We start from the raw sequence: 21,465 nt of genomic DNA on the forward strand, positions 1-21,465 counted from the left end.
TGGAATCAGTAAGTTTTTTTTAAACAAAGTGTCTTATGCTCAAAATTCCATTTATTTGATCAAAAATACAGAAAAAGTAATATTATGAAATATTACTACAATTTAAAATTCTATTTTAATATACTCATATAATTTATTTCTGTGATGCAAGCTTAATTTCCATTAGCCACTACTCCAGTCTTCAGTGTCACATGATCCTTCAGAAATCATTCTAATATGCTGATTTATTAACAATGTTGAAAACACTTGTGCTGCTTAATATTTTAGAACCTGTGATTCTTTGTTTAGGATTCTTTGATAATTATAACTTTAAAAAGAACAGCATTTATTCAAATTAGAACTCTATAAGTCAGTGTCTTTACTATCGTTTTTTTTATCAATTTAACACATCCTTGCCGAATAAAAGTATTAATTTCTTTCAAAGAAAGAAAAAAAATGTACTGACCCCAAACTTTGAATGATAATGTATACTGTTAGAAAATATTCCTATCTTAAATAAATGCTGTTCTTTTGAATATTTTATTTAAAGAACCCTGAAAAAAGTATCAGAGGTTAAGAGGTTAAATATTAAGCAGCACAACTGCAATCACAGTAATAAATTAGATTTAATGTATATTAAAATAGAAAAACATTTTATCTTGTAATGTTTCACATTATTAATTTTTTTCTGTATTTTTTATCAAATATATACGCAGCCTTGATAAGCATAAGAATCTTCTTTTGAAAAAAATCTTACTGATTCCAAACTTTTGAACAGCAGTGTATTATATTATGATTATCAATTATATAATCAAATAAAAAAAAATATAAAAAACAAAACAATAAAATGAGTCATTTTCAATGCTACAAGTAAATTTAGGCAACTTCATAATTGACTAAAGATTACATTTAACAGCGTACAAGTGTTATTAGTATTATACATTTTTAGTGTTTTCAAAGATTACATTTTAAGCGTGCATTAGATGGAAAACGATTATTTTTAAAGCTCATTTAGAAATCCTCCATTATCTGAACTGTAAAGCATTATATAAATGAACACAGAATTTGTATACAAGGACCAAATTATTAATGCAATTTTGTGAGAAAAATTAAAATACACACTATCATTTGGGGTCAGTTCGGTTTTTTTACTTGAAATCAATACTTTTATTCAGCTGTGATGCATTAAATTGATCAAAAAGCAACAGCAAAGACATTCATAATGTAAAAAAAGATTAATATTTGAAAATAAATTTTATATTCCACATTTCAAAAGAAACTTTATATTACAAAAAAAAAAAATCCATCACTGTTTTGAACATTTATAATAAATGTTTTTTTAAGCAGCGAATCAGCATATTAGAATGACTTCTGAAGGATCATGTGACACCGAAGACTGGAGTAATGATGCTGAAAATAGAACTCTGCATCAAAGGAATAAATTTTATTTTAAAATATATTAAAATACAAAACATTATTTTACATTATAATAATATTTTACAATATTACTGTTTCACTGTATTTTTGATCAAATAAATGCAGCTTTGGTGAGGAAAAGAGTCTCACCCGTTTTCCGTCTGTGTCTCCGCAGTAGAACTGCTCTGCTTTAGTCTTGCCCTGCACCACCGGGTTCACCGCTTCCAGATGGGAAGGGTTGGCCACCAATGACAAGGTAATATTCCTGTCGGTCACACGATTTATCCTCCTGTGGTACATGCCCAAGTGGTACTTGACATCTCCTGAACCCTGTAAAGGGAGACACACACTTCATCAGTTGCAGTGGTTCTTATGTTTCTACTGATGACCAAGTTCACAAGGATCTGAAAAAATGCACACAGATATAAAACGTCACTGACCTCATCAGCAGCTTCCAGTTTAGAGTCAAACTGACAGAAAATTTGCTCCAGCTCCTTACGGATCACATTGGCAAGCACGTTCAGACGCCCTCTACAGAGACAGATTTAACAAGAGACTTTGTAACTGATACCAAGAATCAGCATGACAGCATATACGTCACTGTAATATCTGGTTTCAACTCATTTGAATTTCTTCTTCTACCTGTGAGGCATTCCCATGATGACCGTGTCTACGCCCTTCTCGCTGGATTTATCAATGATGGTTTTGAGCGCAGGGATCAGACTCTCACAGCCCTCCAGCCCAAAGCGCTTTTCAGATGACCATTTCCTCTGCAGGAACTCCTCAAACCTGCAGAAATCAGCACATATATTACAGAGCTGCAGGAAACACCTAAAATGGATTTCAAGAACAAAGTATCTATTGAAACACATCCAGTGTTGGGAAATGCATAACGAGTTTTGAGAAAATCAGTGCAATAAACTGAAATGGCTGAAGCTTTAATGCATGCATTTCTGTGTACCGTTGCATTAGGGCTTAGTGTGAGTGTGTGTGTACCTGGTGGAGCGGACCATGCGAGCCAGCAGTGTTCTCTTCTCCTCCAGGCTGAACTGCATGACTCCAGGCCTCTCAAACTTCTGTCTGATCCACTGACACTGGTCCAGGTCATTGATGAACATGAATTCAACCCCAATATGCTGGCAATACGCCATCTGATAAACATAACATTTCAGCAACTAAACTGACAGAAAATACTGCATAAAGTGACAAAAATAAATAAATTAATTAAAAAACACCTAATACAGTACCCAACCATTCAAAGAACAATTCATGTCAACTTTTATATATATATAAATTAAAAAAAAAAAAAAAATTGTAAAACATGATGTCAAACAGGTAGTTATGTAATTCTAAGAAAAAAAGCTTGTTTGATATTTTATTATGGAATGCAATGCCATTCAATCAATCATTCATTGTTCAAGCATACAAGAATGTCTATTTTTTAATCGCAACAAAAAAAGTTTTGGCGCAACTATATTTAATATTTAACACTAGAACTGCCATTGGGGTAAATTTGACCCGTACCTGTTTTTCAAATGTACATAACAGATTTTCAATAAAACACTCAAGTCTCCCAGTCATTGACTTTTACTAAAATTGTGTAATTTAAAATCCCCTGGTGTTGAACATTATTTAGATAATACCAGATTGAAAAACGGGTAATTTATACCTAAAAGCATTTCATTTAAAATCAAAATGTATATATATAAATAAAAAAATTATATACATGTATAATTTTTAAAATACAGACAGATATATATTTTTTATAGCCTGTACTTTCGCACTGTCATTATCTTGCCACTTATGTAACACTGTACATTGCTAGGCAGCGCCTTTTAATCACTGAATTAGCGGTTATCCGTTTCATAAAGTCAAAATAAGTAAAAAAGGCGATTTATTGATGCCGAAGAGGTAGGAGAGAGGAAGGAGTGATGGAGAGTCTGATGGTAAGGTATGCGTCCTGGGTCGGCTCAGCATCTGACAGCGATCTCATATTTAGATGTTTTAGCCTAACGTTACTCATATTGTTCAAACTTTGGATTAATTATTTAATTTTTATTTTGCCATTTCTATTGTTTATTGTTCACTACTGTGTTGCTATTTATTCTAGTCTGCACATTTCCTTAAAAAATACAAATAAAAATCTGATGCAGTGTGGTGAATTATTATCCCACATTATCGTCTATAGGCTATTTCAGTAATTTAAATAACACAAATTGTCTTAAGATGTTTATTAATGACAATGAATTATAATATAACACCACTCAAATATGTAGTTTCTTGCTTTTAATTCTCTTTGTCATTGCAGGCTTGTTTAGCTTATATTGACTGCAGGGCTTGACAATAAGGAGTGCCCGATGGCCCGGGGCCAGCATGAAAACATTCAGCGTGACAACGCAGCAGTGGCCCGATCGGGCCAGTGACAGATTCGTCAACTGTCCCGATCGGGCCATTGCAGCGTTGTCACGAAAGTTTATCATTTGCACATGTTTTTAAGCCTTGTTCATGTAAAATTTCAAGCATTCACAGAGAGGCACATCTCTGACGGACAGATAGCGTACAAAAGTATGTCAAAATACCAGTCTTCATGAGTAACTTAGTAGTTTTAACAAGGATTACTCTATATTTCATTTATACAGTGGAGTACAGTTGCACCAGTCGACCGGACCTATTTCAACCAATCTCTGTTCCGGGCTTGCACACAAACTGCATGCAATCTTTTTGCAAAATGTCACGCGTGTCGAAATATTACAAACTCTTTAAGCGTCCGTTAACAGAGGACAGAGAGAGGAAAAAAAACAAAAACAATTCACTATTCACAACGCGCAAAATATTGGGAATATTATCCTAAATATTGAAACGGGGTTTGTATGAATTTTTCTGAGGGGAACTGAACGTTTTAAAAAATGTTTACAATGTGTTTTCTTTTCATTTGGCTCTGTATAATGCATTTAAAGTTGTGTTCATAAGCACCGCGCTGCTTTGTTTACAGCGGTAACCAGGGAAATATTGTATCATTATTAAGCGCCACCTGCAGGCAGAGAATGAATTTGCGTTCATTCAGTCCATCTGCTGTTTTTCCCTAAAGCATTGTTTCATTAGTAATAAAATAATAATAATAAAATAATTTTTGAACAAACAAATCATTTTTTAACATTATATCTGTTACGCTAGTAGGTTTTGCCGTTATATCGAAATTTGATTTATTGTACAGTTTAATTGGTATGTAAAATTTCAATGTCATATAAGCTTATTTTTTAAAATAAAAGATAACATGGGTCAGAAACAATGATAATAGCAACTATTTCGTTTTTTTTGTTGCAGGACCAGTGAAAATTTTGACCGGGCATATAAAAATTTTAACCACTGGCCCAACTGGGCCAGTAGAAAAAATCCTTAGCATTGAGCCCTGGACTGTTATGAAAACTAACTGTAGCTTGCATAAAAAGCCTTGAACATAAAACAACAGGACAAAAATATAGTTGATGACTAGGCAATCATTTTTCATGACACTTCTTTATGAAGACAATGGCATAATACAGTGAAATAAAATGTTCTTTAGTCATACCAAAACACTACTCGTGTGCGTGGGTAAAATTTACTCGCATGGCGGTTTTAGGTATACAGCAACCCTTGATGGTTCTAGTGTTAATGTGAAGGTATGTAACAAGGGACTTTATCAATGCTACCTAACATAATAAATAATACAACTGACAATGTCATAGCTGGTTAAGACAAACACTTAAAGGGATTGTTGACCCAAAAATCAAAATTACCCCATCATTTACCCTCAACCCATCCTAGATGTATATGACTTTCTTCTATCAGACAAATACAATTGGAGTTATATTCAAAAATGTCCTGGCTCTTCTAAGCTTTATAACAGCAGTGAATGGGTGGTGAGATTTTGAACCTAAATGGATGGAAGCACTTTATTTTGTCAAATACCTAGGATGGCTCGAGGGTGAGTACATCATGGGGTAATTTTAATTTTTGGATGAACGATCACTTTAAATTAAAACTAAAACAACAGAGCATTTTTATTGCTCAATGCCTCTTTGACCCCTATTGGAAGACCCCATAAACAAGGAATGCATATTAAACATATTAAATATTCAGCAATGATATAAATATACATATTAAATTGGCACCTGGGGTAAATTATGAAAGACTGTAGTATTGAAAAGCTTGAATGTTATCAGTTCTGCTTTTGGTACTGAATAAATAATAATAAACAAACAAACAAAAAAAAAAAACACTTATTTATTGCTACATAAAGATTATCTTGCAAATTGTGTCTCACTAACAGCTTCTATATGTGATAATATTGAAATATTCGAGTATGATCCACTTTTGCTATTTGCAATAAAGAAGAGAGATCTTTTAGTTGTTTTCTCTTATTTAAAACCTTGAGGCCCCCCTGTTAGTTTGCTGGGGCCCCCTAGTGGTCTCCAAGCCCCTGGATGAGAACCACTGCATTATGGCGGTCCTTCTAGAACACTGTGTGATAGAAACACTCACACAGACCTGAGTCTGAAATATTCCTCATGATCTCACTCACCTCCAAGCGGCGGATGATCTCCCTGAGGGGCAGAGCGCTCTCATTGCCCCCGATAAAGGTGGTGGTGGGCAAGCGGAACACTTTATCCAGATCAGACTCTTCCAGCCCATAGAAACCTGACAGCCAAACACACAACACATCCAACCCAACCCAGAGAAGAAGGGCAGGTGGAGAGGGAGGGGGACGGGTCAACAGAAAAGAGAAGAAACACAAAAGAAGGCCAGCATGGATGCCAGTGGATGAAGGGGGAATAAAAGTGACAGGAAAAGACAATCCAGATATAGAAAGAGGGATGAAAGAGATAAATAACAGAAACAGTCAAACAAGAAAAAAAGACAGACAGGGAGAAAAAAAAAAAAAAAAAAGCATGTGTGAGTTAGTGGGGGATGAATGGAGTAAACGTGAGGATGACAGTGATGCCGTGCATAACCAGAAACATGGTGGATTGAGAGTGTTATGGAAATACACAACAAAAAGCACCAGCAAACAGCATGATAAATGTTAAATAATCATAACAGCAAAGCAGACAATATACAAAAAGAATGTAAAGTATGAAGTGGTTAGTAAACAGATGGAAAAGAAGACAGAATGAGAGAAAGGAGGTGGTTGATCAGAGAGTTGGGGTGTGCAGCATTTTGGGGGTTCAAAAGAAAAAAAAGAAGGAAAAAGTGGGTTAACAGCATAATCACTGTCAATATAATATTGGTGTTAATAATGCCAGTATAACTGTTGCATTAAATGCATCCTGAATTTATTATGCAAACAAGCAGCATTGGATTGTAAGCTGCAATTAATGTACTGAACAGTGAAGAGCTCATTTATTCATGTGATTAAACTGTTTAGCATATTTAGTTTATTATAACTTAATTCAGCAGTTCAAGTCCAAAATTGAAAGCTGATGTACTATTTTATATACAGTTATAGTGTATACACTAAAGTACATGTGTTATTGACACAAAGTGCAGTTCTAATACAAAGTATAAATAAACATCAACATCTGTATTAAGAATTTTAGAATTTTACATATCCTAGGACTATGATTTTATGCTTTTTGATGACTAAAATTTAATTTAATGATTAAAAAGGAATCCAAAAAATTTAAAATGTAGAATCTGCAAAATGTTTTTTTTTTGAGCAAAGTAGTAGGAATTATACAAAACGCATGATATTTATTTAGTATTGACCTGAATAAGATATTTCACATAAAATATATTTACATATAATTCACAAGAGAAAATAATAGTTGAATTTATAAAATGACCCAGTTCAAAATTTTACATACACTTGATTCTTACACTTGTTTTTTGGGAAACATGTAAGTATCTTCTGTAGCTTCTAAAGGGCAGTACTAAATAAAACATGATATTTAGTCAAAATACGAAAAATGTACACATCTTCATTCTGTTCACAAGTTTTCACCCCCCGGCTCTTAATGCATCATTTTTTCTTTTGGAGCATTTGAACCTTCTGTAGTAGTTGCATATGAGTCCCTCAGTTGTCCTCAGTGTGAAAAGATGGATCTCAATATCATTGTTGGAAAGGGTTCAAACAGACAAAAATGCTAAAAAAAAAAAGAATTTGTGGGACAGTTTAACTGTTCAGGACAAACAAGGGACTCATGAACAACTATCACTAAACAAGAAAAACACAGCTGAAGATCATTCAGGTAACAACACAGTGTTAAGAATCAAGTGTATGTGAACTTTTGAACTATTATGAACTACTGAACTAGAATATAAAGGTGATTAAAAAAGCATGCATTTTGTATGATCCCTCTTATTTTGGTAAAATAATAAACATTTTAACATTTTGCAGATTCTGCAAGGTGTAGGCACTGTAAATTAAACTTAAGAAAAAATGAAACGGATTTCATAGGGCCCCAATGTCTTTACATAGGGATGATCTTTTAAAAACTGCTTACTAAATGCTTACAAAGTATAATATATTATTTCAATAAACAAATACATTTCAATAAACCTTGTTTAGTTCAATAAAAAAGGATTGATCTCACAAAACCTGCTAATATGCCCATGTCACAATTCAAACAATTATAATAATACAAAAAATTATAATAAATATAATGTTTTGAGAATTAGTGCTCATTTCTCAAACTTAAAAAACAAACAAACAAAAACTGTAGTTTATTTTAATTTAAAATTAAATGTGCCCATAAAGGATGACATTGACATGAGCTGGACATTTCTTTGTGAGATTCACCTTTGAGTTGCACACATTCACACCTCCAAAACATGTGAACACAAGGTTCAGACAGTCTTTTTATGATCCACAGCAGCACTGCTAGCTCAAATACCACAACATGCGGGTTAACAGCCTGGCAGAACTGTAGGCTTTGAGTATTAAAATGCCTACAGTTTCTCTGAATGCTTAGTGTACTTGGGCAATGTGAGTTAATTTCATAAATGTATGGAAAATGAGTATTTACAGCTGTTTATTCAGTACCTACAACAGCATGCCATGCATTAGGCTGTACAGAGATACTGATAGGTCAGCACAAACTGAAACTGACCTGCCGCTGCTAAACATTTTGGATGTTTAGTAAGGAGTGCAAAAAGAGGCGGCCATGCACCTCAAGGCATGTGAGCAGGTGTGTTAAAGAGGAAGATATCCTATAATATCATAGTGTGTTAATGAGAGCAAGACAGAGAGAGGGGGAGGGGGAAGAGAGGCTGAGCATGGAGAGAGGGTATGAACTTGTTTTCTCTGTGCGCGCACACTTGAATGAAGTGGATATAGAGAGTGTGTGTGTGTGTGTGTGTGTATGTTTGAGAAATATTACAAGAGCATCCAAACTAAACACACAGACCTTATTAACCACATAAAGCTTGCCTTCACCTCATCTAAAGCTAGAGGACAGCAAAGCCACCAAAATGCACTCCACATCAAAATAACTTCCCCAAAAAGCCAGACCTTGAGCTAGAGCTGGGCGATATTTTGTTTTTTATTTTATCGATTAATTCAAATTTAATAGGGATGTGACGAGATCTCGTGGCATGTGATCTCGTGACGATGTCCTCGGAAAACATTTTGCAGTGTTTACATTAGAGCGGCACGATTAATCCTTAAAAGATTGAGATCTCAATTCAAACACCCACGCAATCTTATTCCTGAATGACAACGATTTAGCTATGTCTGTTACAGCTGTTTCACATCACCAGTGTAAGTGGAACGTGAGAAGCACGTTTTATTGCTGCCCATGTTAATGACTCAGACGGGCGGCCACCATTCTTTCACTGTCGGCGGCGACAAAAAGCGCTGCTCACTCTCCACTCTACGCGCCATTCACACACAATGCACTTTTGTGACCTTTTTGACAAAGATGCGACAAGGGCAGTGGAACAGGAAAAACATGCAAGAAGATGAGAGTGAACTTCTTTTATCTTGAGCGTCGCATTCTTATAATGCAGTTTAATGCCTAAGATGCTACAACAGTCAAAAGCGTCCATGTTTACATACAAAAAACGATGTAAAAGCTGCACAATCGAATAAAAAAAAAAAAAAAAACCTGTGAATAACTACTACTGTATGTGTGATATTTCATGTTTGCATCACAGTAACAGGCTGAAAGCTGCTGTTCATTGTTTTTACAGAACATTTATAGTTAATAATAGTCTACTGGTGTTATACCTTCAATCATTTTGAATTTGAATTACCTTGACATTTGAGATTTTAAAAGCATTTTCCTCATATTATTTCTTAACATATTATATGTATAAGACAAGTTTGTACAAGATGTAGTTGTAGTTCATGCATCTTTTCTGCAAAGATATTTAACAAGTGATTTGTTTAACATTTACATCATATTGACAACATGTGTGGTGCACTTGAAACAGAATTTTCTTTAACTAGAGGGTTAATAAAGAACTTAAGTTACTTGAATCATGTTGTAGTTACATTTTCAAGTTGACAAGTTAAAAAAAAAACAAACAAGATTTTAATTTTTGCCTTATCGCCCAGCCCTACCTTGAGCAGAAGCATTCTGCACTACAAACACAATGTCCACATACACATCCCATCCCAAAAATCACCTTATGTATCCTAACTAGAAATATTTACCAAAAAATAAGCTAATACTGTATCTATAAAAATAAAAGCTAATTAAAAATAATAATAAATAAGTACTTTGAAGGGATAGTTTACCCAAAAATGAAAATTAACCCATGATTTACCTCACCCTCAAGCTATCCTAGGTGTATATGAATTTCTTCTTTCAGTCAAACACAATCAAAGTTGTATTAAAAAATGTCCTGGCTCTATAAAACAAGGATTTGTAAAGACAAATGTCAGAGGATTTCGATATAAACCAAGAGACTGGATTTCCTTTGCTTAAGGAAACTTAATTTTATGTCCTACATCATCTGCTGAAATGCCACTCTCTTAAGAACATCTGCAAGACAGTTAGTGGAAGTTAGAGATTACAATTTATAAAGTTATAAATACAGATTTTTTTCTTACATAAACACACCAATTTGCTTCAGAAGGCCTTCATTAAGCCCCTTGAGCTGTGTGGAGTACTTTTTATGATGGATGGATGCACTTTATTGGACTTGGCCATTATAAAACTGGGAAGAGCCAGGAACTGTTTTTTTTTTGTTTTTTGTTTTTTGTTTTTTTTGAACGTAAAGAGATTGTATTTGCCTGAAAGATGATGCCATATACACCTAGGATTGCTTAAGGGCGAGTAAAACGGGGTAGTTTTCATTTTTGGGTGAACTATCCCTTTAATAGTATATAAAATAACACTGCAGTAGACAAAGAAAGCTAAAAACTGTCATGTACAGTGTAAAAATCCATTTATAATATGTTATTCTGGCTTAAATATTGTTAGATTGCACTGAAGAATTAATGCAATATGGAAAATATGCATTAACTGTAGATACAACCAACCACATACAAAAATACAGTTAATTTCAAAATTGTTCAAAAGCAGCTGTACAGAAAACGGTGACTTGTCAGAATGATGCAATCAATCATTAATCATATTTGTTAATGAATTTATATTCTATGAATATTAAATTATATCTCAGCTTGATCAGTTTAAAGAAAACCTAGGCACATGCGCAGATACAGGTATGTGGAAAAGACACGTAATCTGTAAGGCACTATTTACATACTGTCAAGTTCCACAAACAAATGACGGCAATGCATTACCAAATACTTCTCCACCTGGAAGTTTTCCCACCAAAACAAACAAACATAACAGTGTCTAATATCTGCTTTAAAACCCTTAACCCACTTCCCTGGTAGGGTGGCATATTACTGTGAATACTTATACAAACTGTTTTACAAAGGGACGAGCTGACATTAGTGTTTGTGTAATCTGTATAGTGGTCGTGTATAATCTGGCATACACAAGCGAAATACATTCCAACTTTCCACTAGAAATAAGAAGACTAAAATATCAGACTAAGAAAGAGCAACCTGTACACTTCATATATTGCTGTATGGGATTCTGGACATTACAGAGATATGACATGATTCATACAGACTGAGCCATTCACCATAGCAGCAGCATAACAAACACAGACTCATATGCTGACACACACTCATGTCACAGGCAATGAAAATCAGGATCTTTGTCTTTTCGGCTACTTTAAAGGCTGCTGCTAACACAGTGCTATGCAAAACAGGCATTAAATATACATCACTCTTACTATTTGGTATTTGGACAGCTGTCTAGAGCATTTGAATTACCCTTTTCCCAATTACAGGTTTGAGAAATTTCAGCAAAGTGAAATTCAGACTCTGTAAAGCAAGGTGAAAAATACAGATGTACATTTATGTATAATAGAGAAGCTCTGAGCATTGCAATTAATGACATAAATAGAACTTTAAGCATTCTTATATTAGAATTGACTATAGCATTTTGGAATATATGAACAAATACCACATAAAATACAGAAAGTTATATTATTTTATCATCACATTACATTACATTACTATTACTGTCATCATTATATATACACTATTAACTAAAGGTTAAACCCTATTTAGCTAATAACAAAAAAGCAAAACATTTAGCAAGGATGCATTAAATTGACCAAAAGTGACAGTAAAGACATTTATAATATTAAGAATAATTTCTATTTAAAATAAACACTGTTCTTTTGAATTTTTCTAATAAATCAAAGAAAATGGGAAAATTGTATGCTGATTTTCAAAAAAAAAAAAAAAAAAAAAAAAAATTGTAAGCAGCACATTTTCTGAATGTATATTAATAAAACATTTGAGTTACTTTAAATTGTAATTTTACAACATTACTGTTTTTACTGTATTTTTGATCAAACAAATAACAGCCTTGGCGAGCAGAAAAGACTTCAAACTAAAATGCTTAGTGTTTTTAGTTTTATTCCTAAATTTGAAGCAAAGCATTTCTGAGATGATTATGCAGTTATAATAACTATAAAAATAAATTGCATTCATTTAATGCTGTTACATTTAAGTCAGTAAGCTATTTTTTGCATGCCAGAATGTGTCAAAGATTATTTTTTTCTCCTTACAAGGAAATCTAAATATATTTAAACTGCACAGCAAATATATTTCTATTTAAAATCATAATCAGCAAATTAGAAAAATTAGTAGTGAACTACCCAAATTAGTCACAATTAACTATTTTATTCAGTTGACAGCCCTAAAAAAAATTACAAGATTTTACATGGTGCTTGAAGGAGTACAGAAACTACATTTCAGTACAAACAAAAATGGACAATAAATATATTTCTTGGAGTTTTGATATGTTCAAAACTAAAGGCTAACGCAATCTACCACGTATACATCTCTTTACTGCTAAATGAAGACACACCAACTGTGCTTAGATTCAACAAAGTTCTCAAGAATAGGATCAGTAAAACTTATTACTATTATATAGAATATTTTTAGGTTCACAGTCTCTATCCACCTTTCTCTTTAATAGGAAGTAAGCCTATGGGTGAGACTTACCCGCTATAGGGAAATAATGAGAAGATCATAGACGAATCTCAAAAATAATATAAGACATAAAAGATGATATACGTTTAATAAAGTTAGAAAAATGCCATTACAAAGGTAAAAAATTACAAAGATAAAAAGCAAGCATAGAGCCCTGCTAGACCCATAAAATTTACAAACCTCCACACACTTATGGAAAGAAAAAGGTGGAAATTCTGTATTTTCTGAGAGATGTTTTTATTAATATTCTTAAACATTAGTTACAGCTGCCATTCTTAGATACCTACGAACATTTTTGAAAAACTTCAAATTTAGGAAGAATATAATGCACAAGGTTCAAAGTGGGCACAAAGGTAACTAGCACTGCCAAAGTCAAAAATACACACAAAAAAGCAGCTAAAACTACTTGCAGCTACTGAAACATTGCTATAGCAAGAGGCACAGAACTGTTTGACATTAAAGCCTACCTCCAATGGTTAGAGCACTTAGACGCGTCTTGACATGTGTAAGGTCTGGAGAGGCAGTAGTAGGGGAGAAAAATCCACTGGGAGTTAGTGATTCCCAAAGCCTCACATAGATAATCCCAAAGAGAGACACTAACAAACATTAAACTACAGCACAGCTGCACTAATGAAATGTAAAGAGATGCTCACAGAGGTAAACCACACATCTAATTATGGATTCCAGACAAAACACAACTTTCCTGCACTAAATCACAGCAGGCACCAAACCAAGCAATTCCTTTAAGCTGCAGCAATACAGTCACGACTTCAAGGCCCATGATAAATCACAGCCTACACTAGAGAAGATCAAGCTTAAATTAAGTCCCACACACTGCCAGGCAGAGCCAAGACTAGCCACGGAGAGGCTAAACACTGTACTTCCAACGAAAATGCTTATTTACCATAAAGATTTTACACTTGAGAGTTATAATTTAGCTTTCAGTCTTTTTCAGTTTTGGAGTTATTTATTTTGACAGTGTAGTTTGTGTAAATGGTGGGGAACCCAGCAAGGAGAAAATTTGAAAATATGTAGTTGTAAAGTAGATATAAAAGGCTGCTTCTCAAAAGAGCAAAGAAATACTTTTTTTTTTTTAATGTATATTCCTCTATACTTAATGACAATGTTGCTGTCCTCCTACATAAGTGCATCAAGAAATGCTCACCAATGCTCATACCTATCAGCTTTCATCATTTCATTTCATTATACACACAAAAAAACAATGAAAGGAATAGATGTTTTGAAAGAACTGGTTTAACACATTAAAAAAGGACTAGTTTTAATTATTTTAATGATGTACTGTTGTAGTTTATGTAATTTGAGTAACTAGTTATGTATATCTGTAAGGAATTATCAGGCCTAGAGGGGCTTTTTTTGCATTTGCATTGTGGCAAAACATGCTGAATAAAAGGAAAATTTATCCAAATATTTACTGCATGAACATACTAATGCAGGACATTTTCAGCCTCATATGACTTATACACTGTAAAAAACAATTTGTTGAGTCAACTTAGAATAATTTGTTACCTGGCTGCCTTATTTTAGGTTCAGTCAACTCAAAAAAAAGTTTATTCAACTTGAAATGTTAAATTATACTAAGTGACAACTTAGATATATGAGTTGATTCAACTTAAAATTAAGGCAGCTGGGTTACTTACCCATCTGTTAAGTTTAACAAACACAAATATCTAAGTTTTTACTTAGTACAACTTAACATTTCAAGTTGACTAAACTTATTTGAGTTGACTGATCTTAAAATTAAGGCAGCAGGGTAACAAATTATTTTAAGTTGACTCAACAAATTGTTTTTTGTTTTTTACAGTGTACCATGTTTTTGATGTTTGTAAATTAGGCATTAAATGTATAATTTTAATAAGGTATAAATGGTATATATCTGGGGTTAAAATGCATTATTTCTACTATGATATCTCCTGTTTTTCCTAATTGATACTTTGTTTATAATTGTATATAACACTTTACAATTTGATGGTAAAACCGTGTCCAGGTTAAAGAAATAGTTCACTTCCAGAATAAAAATTTCCTGATAATTTACTCAGCCCCATGTCATCCAAGATGTTCATGTCTGTCTTTCCTTAGTCGAAAAATAAATTAAGGTTTTTGAGGAAAAAGCCCTTCAAAGGGCTCTACACGATCCCAGCCGAGGAATAAGGGTCTTATCTAGTAAAGCGATTGGTCTCTTTTTTTTTTTTTTTTTTTTTTTTTTTTAAATGTATTTACTTTTTAACCACAAAAGCTCAATTTATACTGCAATGTGCATCCAGGACTTTACGCATTATGTAATCACATTGGAAATTTTGGTCATGCACGGTTGTTTTACCTTTTTTTGTAAAGGGCGTTTCACTTTCTTCTTTAAACACTGGGTTGGTACTTCTGCCTATGTCACGCGTGACTTTTCCAATGTGATTACATAATGCGTGAAGTTGAGAACGCAGAGAGTATTTATGGTTAAAAAGTATATACATCTTTATTTTTCAAAAAAATGATCAATCGACTTATTCCTCAGCTGGGATCGTGTAGAGCCCTTTGAAGCTGCATTGAAACTGCAATTTGGACCTTCAACCCATTGATCCCCACTGAAGTCCACTTTATGGATTTATTTTATTTTTGACTAAGACAGACAGACAGACACAGACATGAACATCTTGAATGACATGGGGGTGAGTAAATAATCAGGAAATTTGAATTCTATAGTGAATGAATCCTTTAAACATAATCCAGATGTTGGTTACACAGGTGTGTGTGCAGTTGCTCTGTGTGTGTCTCTGAAGGAAATAAAGGAGCTGAGAGGTATTAGGGCATTATGGTTAGTAAACTACTTAGCAGAGCTTAGCAGTGAGAGATAAAGAAACGCTTTCACCATTTTACATTTGACCAGTTTTAAATATCAGTTTTATCTTTTGCCAAACAACTATAAAAACTAAGGTTGCCCTCGACTAAAGATTTTTTTGGTCGACTAATAGTCGTTCATTTTAAGCATTAGTCGACTATTAGTCGCACATTTATTAATAAACCATATAAATCAGAATAATGAGCCTTCAATTGCCAACATAGCCTCATAAGCACTCAAGCACACTCAAAAATGAATAATTATGAATGTGTCTGGAAATAACAGGAAGGAGACTGCATTAACATTTAAATTATTTATTGATAAACTAGTGCTTTCATTGTTTTCGGGTTAAGAAATGAAGTTGGCGACACTGACCCATCATCTTTGCAGTAGTGAATCCACCTGTATGCATGTTTCATACAGATTACATAATCTGAGAATATTTGTTTTCTATTTGAATTGGTTCATTTAAAAGTAGACATTTCACTCTCAGAGACCAGATGGCAGAAAGCCCATCCTGTTTGCTTTATTTTACAAAAGCGCAACGTTTCGTTGTTATTCTAAGTGCACATAAATAAACAGAGTCTGTACAGATTCAAAAGATGTATTACTTTTATATGTATGAGCAAAAATGACAGTATTTTAAGAGGACCGTACCGCCGCCTCCATATGTCATGCAGTGAGTGCGCTACCGTTCAGCTTCCACACTCCGCACAGACACTTTTTCTACGTTAACATTGAATTGAGATGCCATGCAAGTTGCTACTTGCATATTTTAGAAGAAAAGCCATATTTGAGGTCAATGAATGATAGGTAAGTGTTTGGATGTCCTGCCTGATGTACTGTATTACCGCAAAGACCAGCTGTTAATGATCTGTCCATCACAGACTACGCAACATCGCCACATCCTGTAGGTTTTTTATGCCACTAAATATTTTGGTTGACCAAGCCTCTTCTCGTCGACTAACGGTTAGTTGACTACTAGGGGCAGTAGGGTTGGCCTGATAGACGATAGTATCGTGTATCGACAAAAGCCTGTTGCTGATGCCTTTGGGGCAGCTCTAATAAAAATGTTACTGCATAATATATTAGGGACAAATTTTAAAGTGTTATCTTACTAGGCAAAATCATTCAATGCATTAACCCTTTCAAAAAAAAAAAAAAAAAAAAAAAAAAAAAAAAAACCCTTTCACTAAAAAAATAAGTTGCTATGCAACAGAAATAAGTGATATGGTGAGGAAACAGCCCTGGTTGCATAAGCTGCTTTGACTAGTCTTAAAAAGTTAGTCATCATAACTTTTTCAAGCCAGTTATAAAAATGTAGCTATAAAAAGGTCTAATCTGACTTCATAAAGTGAGTCTGATTACCTTTGGGCTAGGTACTAGTTGGTCAAACTAGTTCTTCTTAAAACATAGTGGCTATGATTATGCAACTGGCCCCAGGTGTTCTAGCTGTAATCTCATTGGTTTAGCTCGAATGGAATGCTTATGGACCAATCAGATGCCAGGACTTGTATAGAATGTGGATGTAGATGTCGGTTTGTATAGAAGTTTGCCCAGTTCAACATATTTTCAGGTGCTAGGTGACTTGTTAAGTTCCTAAGATTTCAGTTTTTTTCCCCCATTATCTAAATGCTGAACACCCAGGTCAGTGTTGATTTGTCAACTAAAGCTAAAACTATTTTTAAAGGGGTCATCGGATGCCCATTTTCCACAAGTTGATATGATTCTTTAGGGTCTTAATGTAAAGTCTATAATACACTTTGGTTAAAAATTCTCAATGGTAGTGTAAACCAACACCCTTTTTACCTCGTCAAAAACATCCTGTTCTGGTCAATGTTGCTTTAAATGTTAAATGAGCTCTGCTCACCCCGCCCCTCTCTTCTCTCTGTGGAGAGACGAGCCTGTTTACTTTAGCCACATTTAGCCGCTAAACTTGCTAACTAGCACTTTATTAGGAAAGACGATCGCAAAGATTCATAAAAAAAAAAAAAAACCTTATACTCACTTCTGCTGTAAGTGAAGCTGGATCATGAATGATTTGCGTGAACATAGACGGATATATGTAGATCGGGAGGTGCATTCCCTTCACAAACAAACATAATCCACTGCATCTTCAGCAGCTCAGATGTCGGCGTAAATGACGACCACTATGTTCATTATTACATCCAGCAACACAACACCTCAATCGCTCAATTGGAGATATTCAATCAACTATCGCGGGAGCGGCCTCTGTCGGTGTGACGCCACACCGTCAGGCATCTGAGAATGGCACAATTTGAAAAGGGGGATATTATTTTTACAGATTATCAGATTTTAATCATTATAGGGTAGATATGTACATACACACATTAATGTTCAAACAACATGTAAAAGTGAACTTTGCATCCGATGGCTCCTTTAAAAATTAATTTGTTAATCAAGATGCATTAATTTAGATCAAGTTGAAATTAAAGCCACTGTATGTAGTGTTGTGTATTTTTGCAACTGCGGAGTCCCCTGCAGTTAAGTGAGTGGAATTTACTGTGGTAAACATATCACAGCGGAAAGCTGTACATGTGCATTTGTTGCGGTCGTAATAAATATAAAATATGTCCCTGTGCAAAGAAAACAAAAACGACTTTGTTTAATAGTTTCTTTTCGTGTACGAAGACTGACAAAAAAAAAAAAAAAAAAAAAGAAGAAATTGTTGAACAAAGTCATTATGTTTGTTTTCTTTGTGCACAAAAAGTATTCTCGAAGCTTTTGAACCACTGATGACACATGGACTATTTTAATGATGTCCTTACTACCATTCTGGGCCTTGAACGTGTCAGTTGCGTTGCTGTCTATGCAAAATCAGAAAGCTCTTGGATTTCATCAAAAAATATTTTAATTTGTGCTCTGTAGAAGTCATCTTACGGGTTTGGAACAACATGAGGGTGAATAATTATTGACAGAAATTTAATTTTTGGGTGAATTATCCCTTCAGATTACAGTCTGCCATCTGATCACTAATGGCTCCTATAAGAGTTGCTGCATGATGGATACGAGTACAAATGTAAAATGACATGGCGACTGGAAACCAACAATCATATCAAGCCTAACCTCTCCAGCAGAATACAAGCAAAGAGAGTGCAGAAAATAGAAAGTTGTGTGCTTGTAACAGCAAGGTCAAAACATATAAGCAAGCCAATCTCTACAAAGACCGGTCTAGCAAAGCACGCTTTTCCAGCCACCTCAAGCGTGATACTGTACAGGAAGGGGCGGAGCTGCCATCTCAGAGTGATTTATATATAGCCTTCTCTCTTTTGTAAAAGCCAAATAAGTGCTGCTGGCCTTCAACACAGCAAACCCAGAATCACAAGTCAGTCTAAAACTACAAAAAAAAAAAAAGCCTAAAACTGCTTTCCAGAAAAGCTGATGAGTTTCTTCAATCATGAATTTAACACACCACCCATTATTACGAATGGAAATGTTATGAAGCTGGAGCTGAGATTCAATCACCAACAGTCATGGAAAGCAGTTTTGACCAAAACAGTCCTAACCAAGGATTGGTGGACAGTCATAATTCCTCACCGAGTTTATCCGATGACGTAATAATGTCAGTGGGAACGCATGAATCCAGATCAGCATCCATAATCCCAAGAGGGTCCAGCTGAGCCACATGGTGACCACGTATCTACAGGAGACAAGAGGTCCCCCCACAAACATGGGAGCCGAACGCAAAACCACCCACAAGGGAAAGATATAGAAAGGGGGGAGAAAGAGGGCACAGAAGAGGAAGTACAAGACAACAAGAAGGTTGAGATGATATAGGAAGTGTGATCAAAGATGAAATGAAGTGTCAGGTGCAGAGGGGGTTGGGGTATAAGAGTTGGAAAACAGGAAGAGGAAAAAAAAAAAAAAAAAAATTGAGAGAAAGGAAATGAGAGAAAGCGGGACAGATAAAGGGAAGGGGAAAGCGACAATCACACAAAACAGGCTCATTAATGGTGGTCTGTTGAGCTGTGGGGGACAGAAAACATTTCTCACCAACATGCTGGAACCCAGTAGCTACTGGGGACTCGTCAAAATTTACACAACTGATGCCAAGTGGGTCGAGGTTTGCATTGTGATGCCCCATTACCTGGAAACAAGGCAACAGCAGTCACAAGACATGAGGAGTTCACCAAGCAGATCCCATGACTGCTCCCATGAAATCGAGCCCAATTTTTCACAAATGTGAGATTTAATCAAAACGAGGCATTGCACCATTTGGCATTTTCAACCAAACGGGACTATCTGCTAGAGGTCGACCAATATATCATATTACTGATTAATCACCACCTTTATAAAACCATTTATTGACTTTATGGAACTACTGGTTATTGGGAAATTTAATGGCCATAGTTGGTGCATCTGATCTTTTTTTTTGTGCTGGTGTTAAATTTATGCATGTTCCTCTGTGGCCTGTGACGGAGGATTATTATTAGCCACTGTGCAATAAATCAAGAGCCGAGGATGGAAACTGTTCACTTTTCATCTTAATTCAGCATTGTAAATTATAAACAAAATATGCTTAGTTATGATTAGTGTTAGGGCTGGGCGATTTTTTTCTGATTTAGTGAATTCAGTGTTTTGCCAAGATTTTATTTTTTTAAAAATCAATAAGTTGCAATTTTGAAAAGAAATATTACCAAACATTATAATTAGACATTTTGACAATATACCAATGATAACAGTAAAGAGCGATTCCAAAAAAAAAAAAAATAAAAAAAAAAAAAATAATTTTTTTGCCATATCACCCAGCCCTAATTAGTGCAGATCCAGCACGCTGCATTATTCCTTTGATGATTTTATTTTATTGTCATAAGAAATGACAGTTTGATAAATCACATCTGTTTTTTATTTGATTTATTTTATGTTTACTTTAAAGGAAACCCCAGGCATTAAGTCTTTATTTATTTATTTATTTTAAAAGGGACAATGCATATTAATTAACATAAGTAAACAAGTCTACTACGTAAATGTGCCAGATTTAGCCATTCAGGCTAATTTTCATCTGCAGTCCCTGGCAGGTTGATGGTAAAAAAACCAAAAAAGTCCACAAATACACAGAAAACATATTCCAGCAAACAGTCACTATAAGAAAATGGTCTATAACAAAATGCTGACTGCCCAAAAGCACTTCTTCTGTGTGGTATTATACAGTCCCCTCTAGTAGTGGCTCTAGTAGATAAATTAGAATTTTGCCTAATAAATTCATTAAGTGGAGGTGGGGCCATACCATGCAAACTTTTATACACAAGTAAAATATCAGCACCTTTAATCATATTTTCCCAGCTTAAAAACCCATATTTAGTTAAAATTTCACAGTAATGATACGAATTTGACCTTTTATCCAATATTTTCAAAGCCTGCTTATAGAGTCTTTCTATTGATGGTAAAGTAGTCCCACCTGTCTGTGTCCAGCTGGTGACAAAATAATTCAAGTGTGAAAAGATCATAGCATTAATGTATAACTTTCAAGCCTCAGTGGTTAAATTATACCTAATGTCTAAAATTTGCCTAAACCAACTAATTAAGATCTGAAGGAGCACTTGATAATTAGACGGGTGTGTTTGATCAGGGTTGGAACTAAATTCTGCAGGACGGTAGATCTCCAGGAACAGGGTTGGGCACCCCTGTTATAGCACTACCTGTTGCTATTTTTACTACAACACAACTTGGAAAATAAAATACTTATACAATGACC

General features: G+C 34.5%; 1 protein-coding gene across 4 annotated transcripts in view; it reads right to left on the minus strand.

Moving 5' to 3' along the window:
- The window catches only part of ogdha (oxoglutarate dehydrogenase a), a 41,810-nt gene that overhangs the window by 12,505 nt on the left and 7,840 nt on the right, over positions 1-21,465 (minus strand). The window contains exons 4-11 of one of the 4 annotated variants that reach the window (XM_051116615.1): positions 19,308-19,410; positions 13,369-13,413; positions 11,669-11,719; positions 5,957-6,072; positions 2,392-2,546; positions 2,038-2,184; positions 1,836-1,926; positions 1,546-1,725 (exon numbers count right to left, since the gene is read on the minus strand). In XM_051116615.1, the coding sequence (XP_050972572.1) occupies positions 1,546-1,725; positions 1,836-1,926; positions 2,038-2,184; positions 2,392-2,546; positions 5,957-6,072; positions 11,669-11,719; positions 13,369-13,413; positions 19,308-19,410 (888 nt within the window). Of the gene's footprint in view, positions 1-1,545; positions 1,726-1,835; positions 1,927-2,037; positions 2,185-2,391; positions 2,547-5,956; positions 6,073-11,668; positions 11,720-13,368; positions 13,414-19,307; positions 19,411-19,763; positions 19,858-21,465 lie in introns of all 4 variants that reach the window. The other 3 variants (XM_051116616.1, XM_051116617.1, XM_051116618.1) reach the window with 3 other exon arrangements.

The sequence above is a fragment of the Labeo rohita genome, chromosome 8, assembly GCF_022985175.1.
Source record: "Labeo rohita strain BAU-BD-2019 chromosome 8, IGBB_LRoh.1.0, whole genome shotgun sequence".
NCBI classification, from domain to species: domain Eukaryota; kingdom Metazoa; phylum Chordata; class Actinopteri; order Cypriniformes; family Cyprinidae; genus Labeo; species Labeo rohita.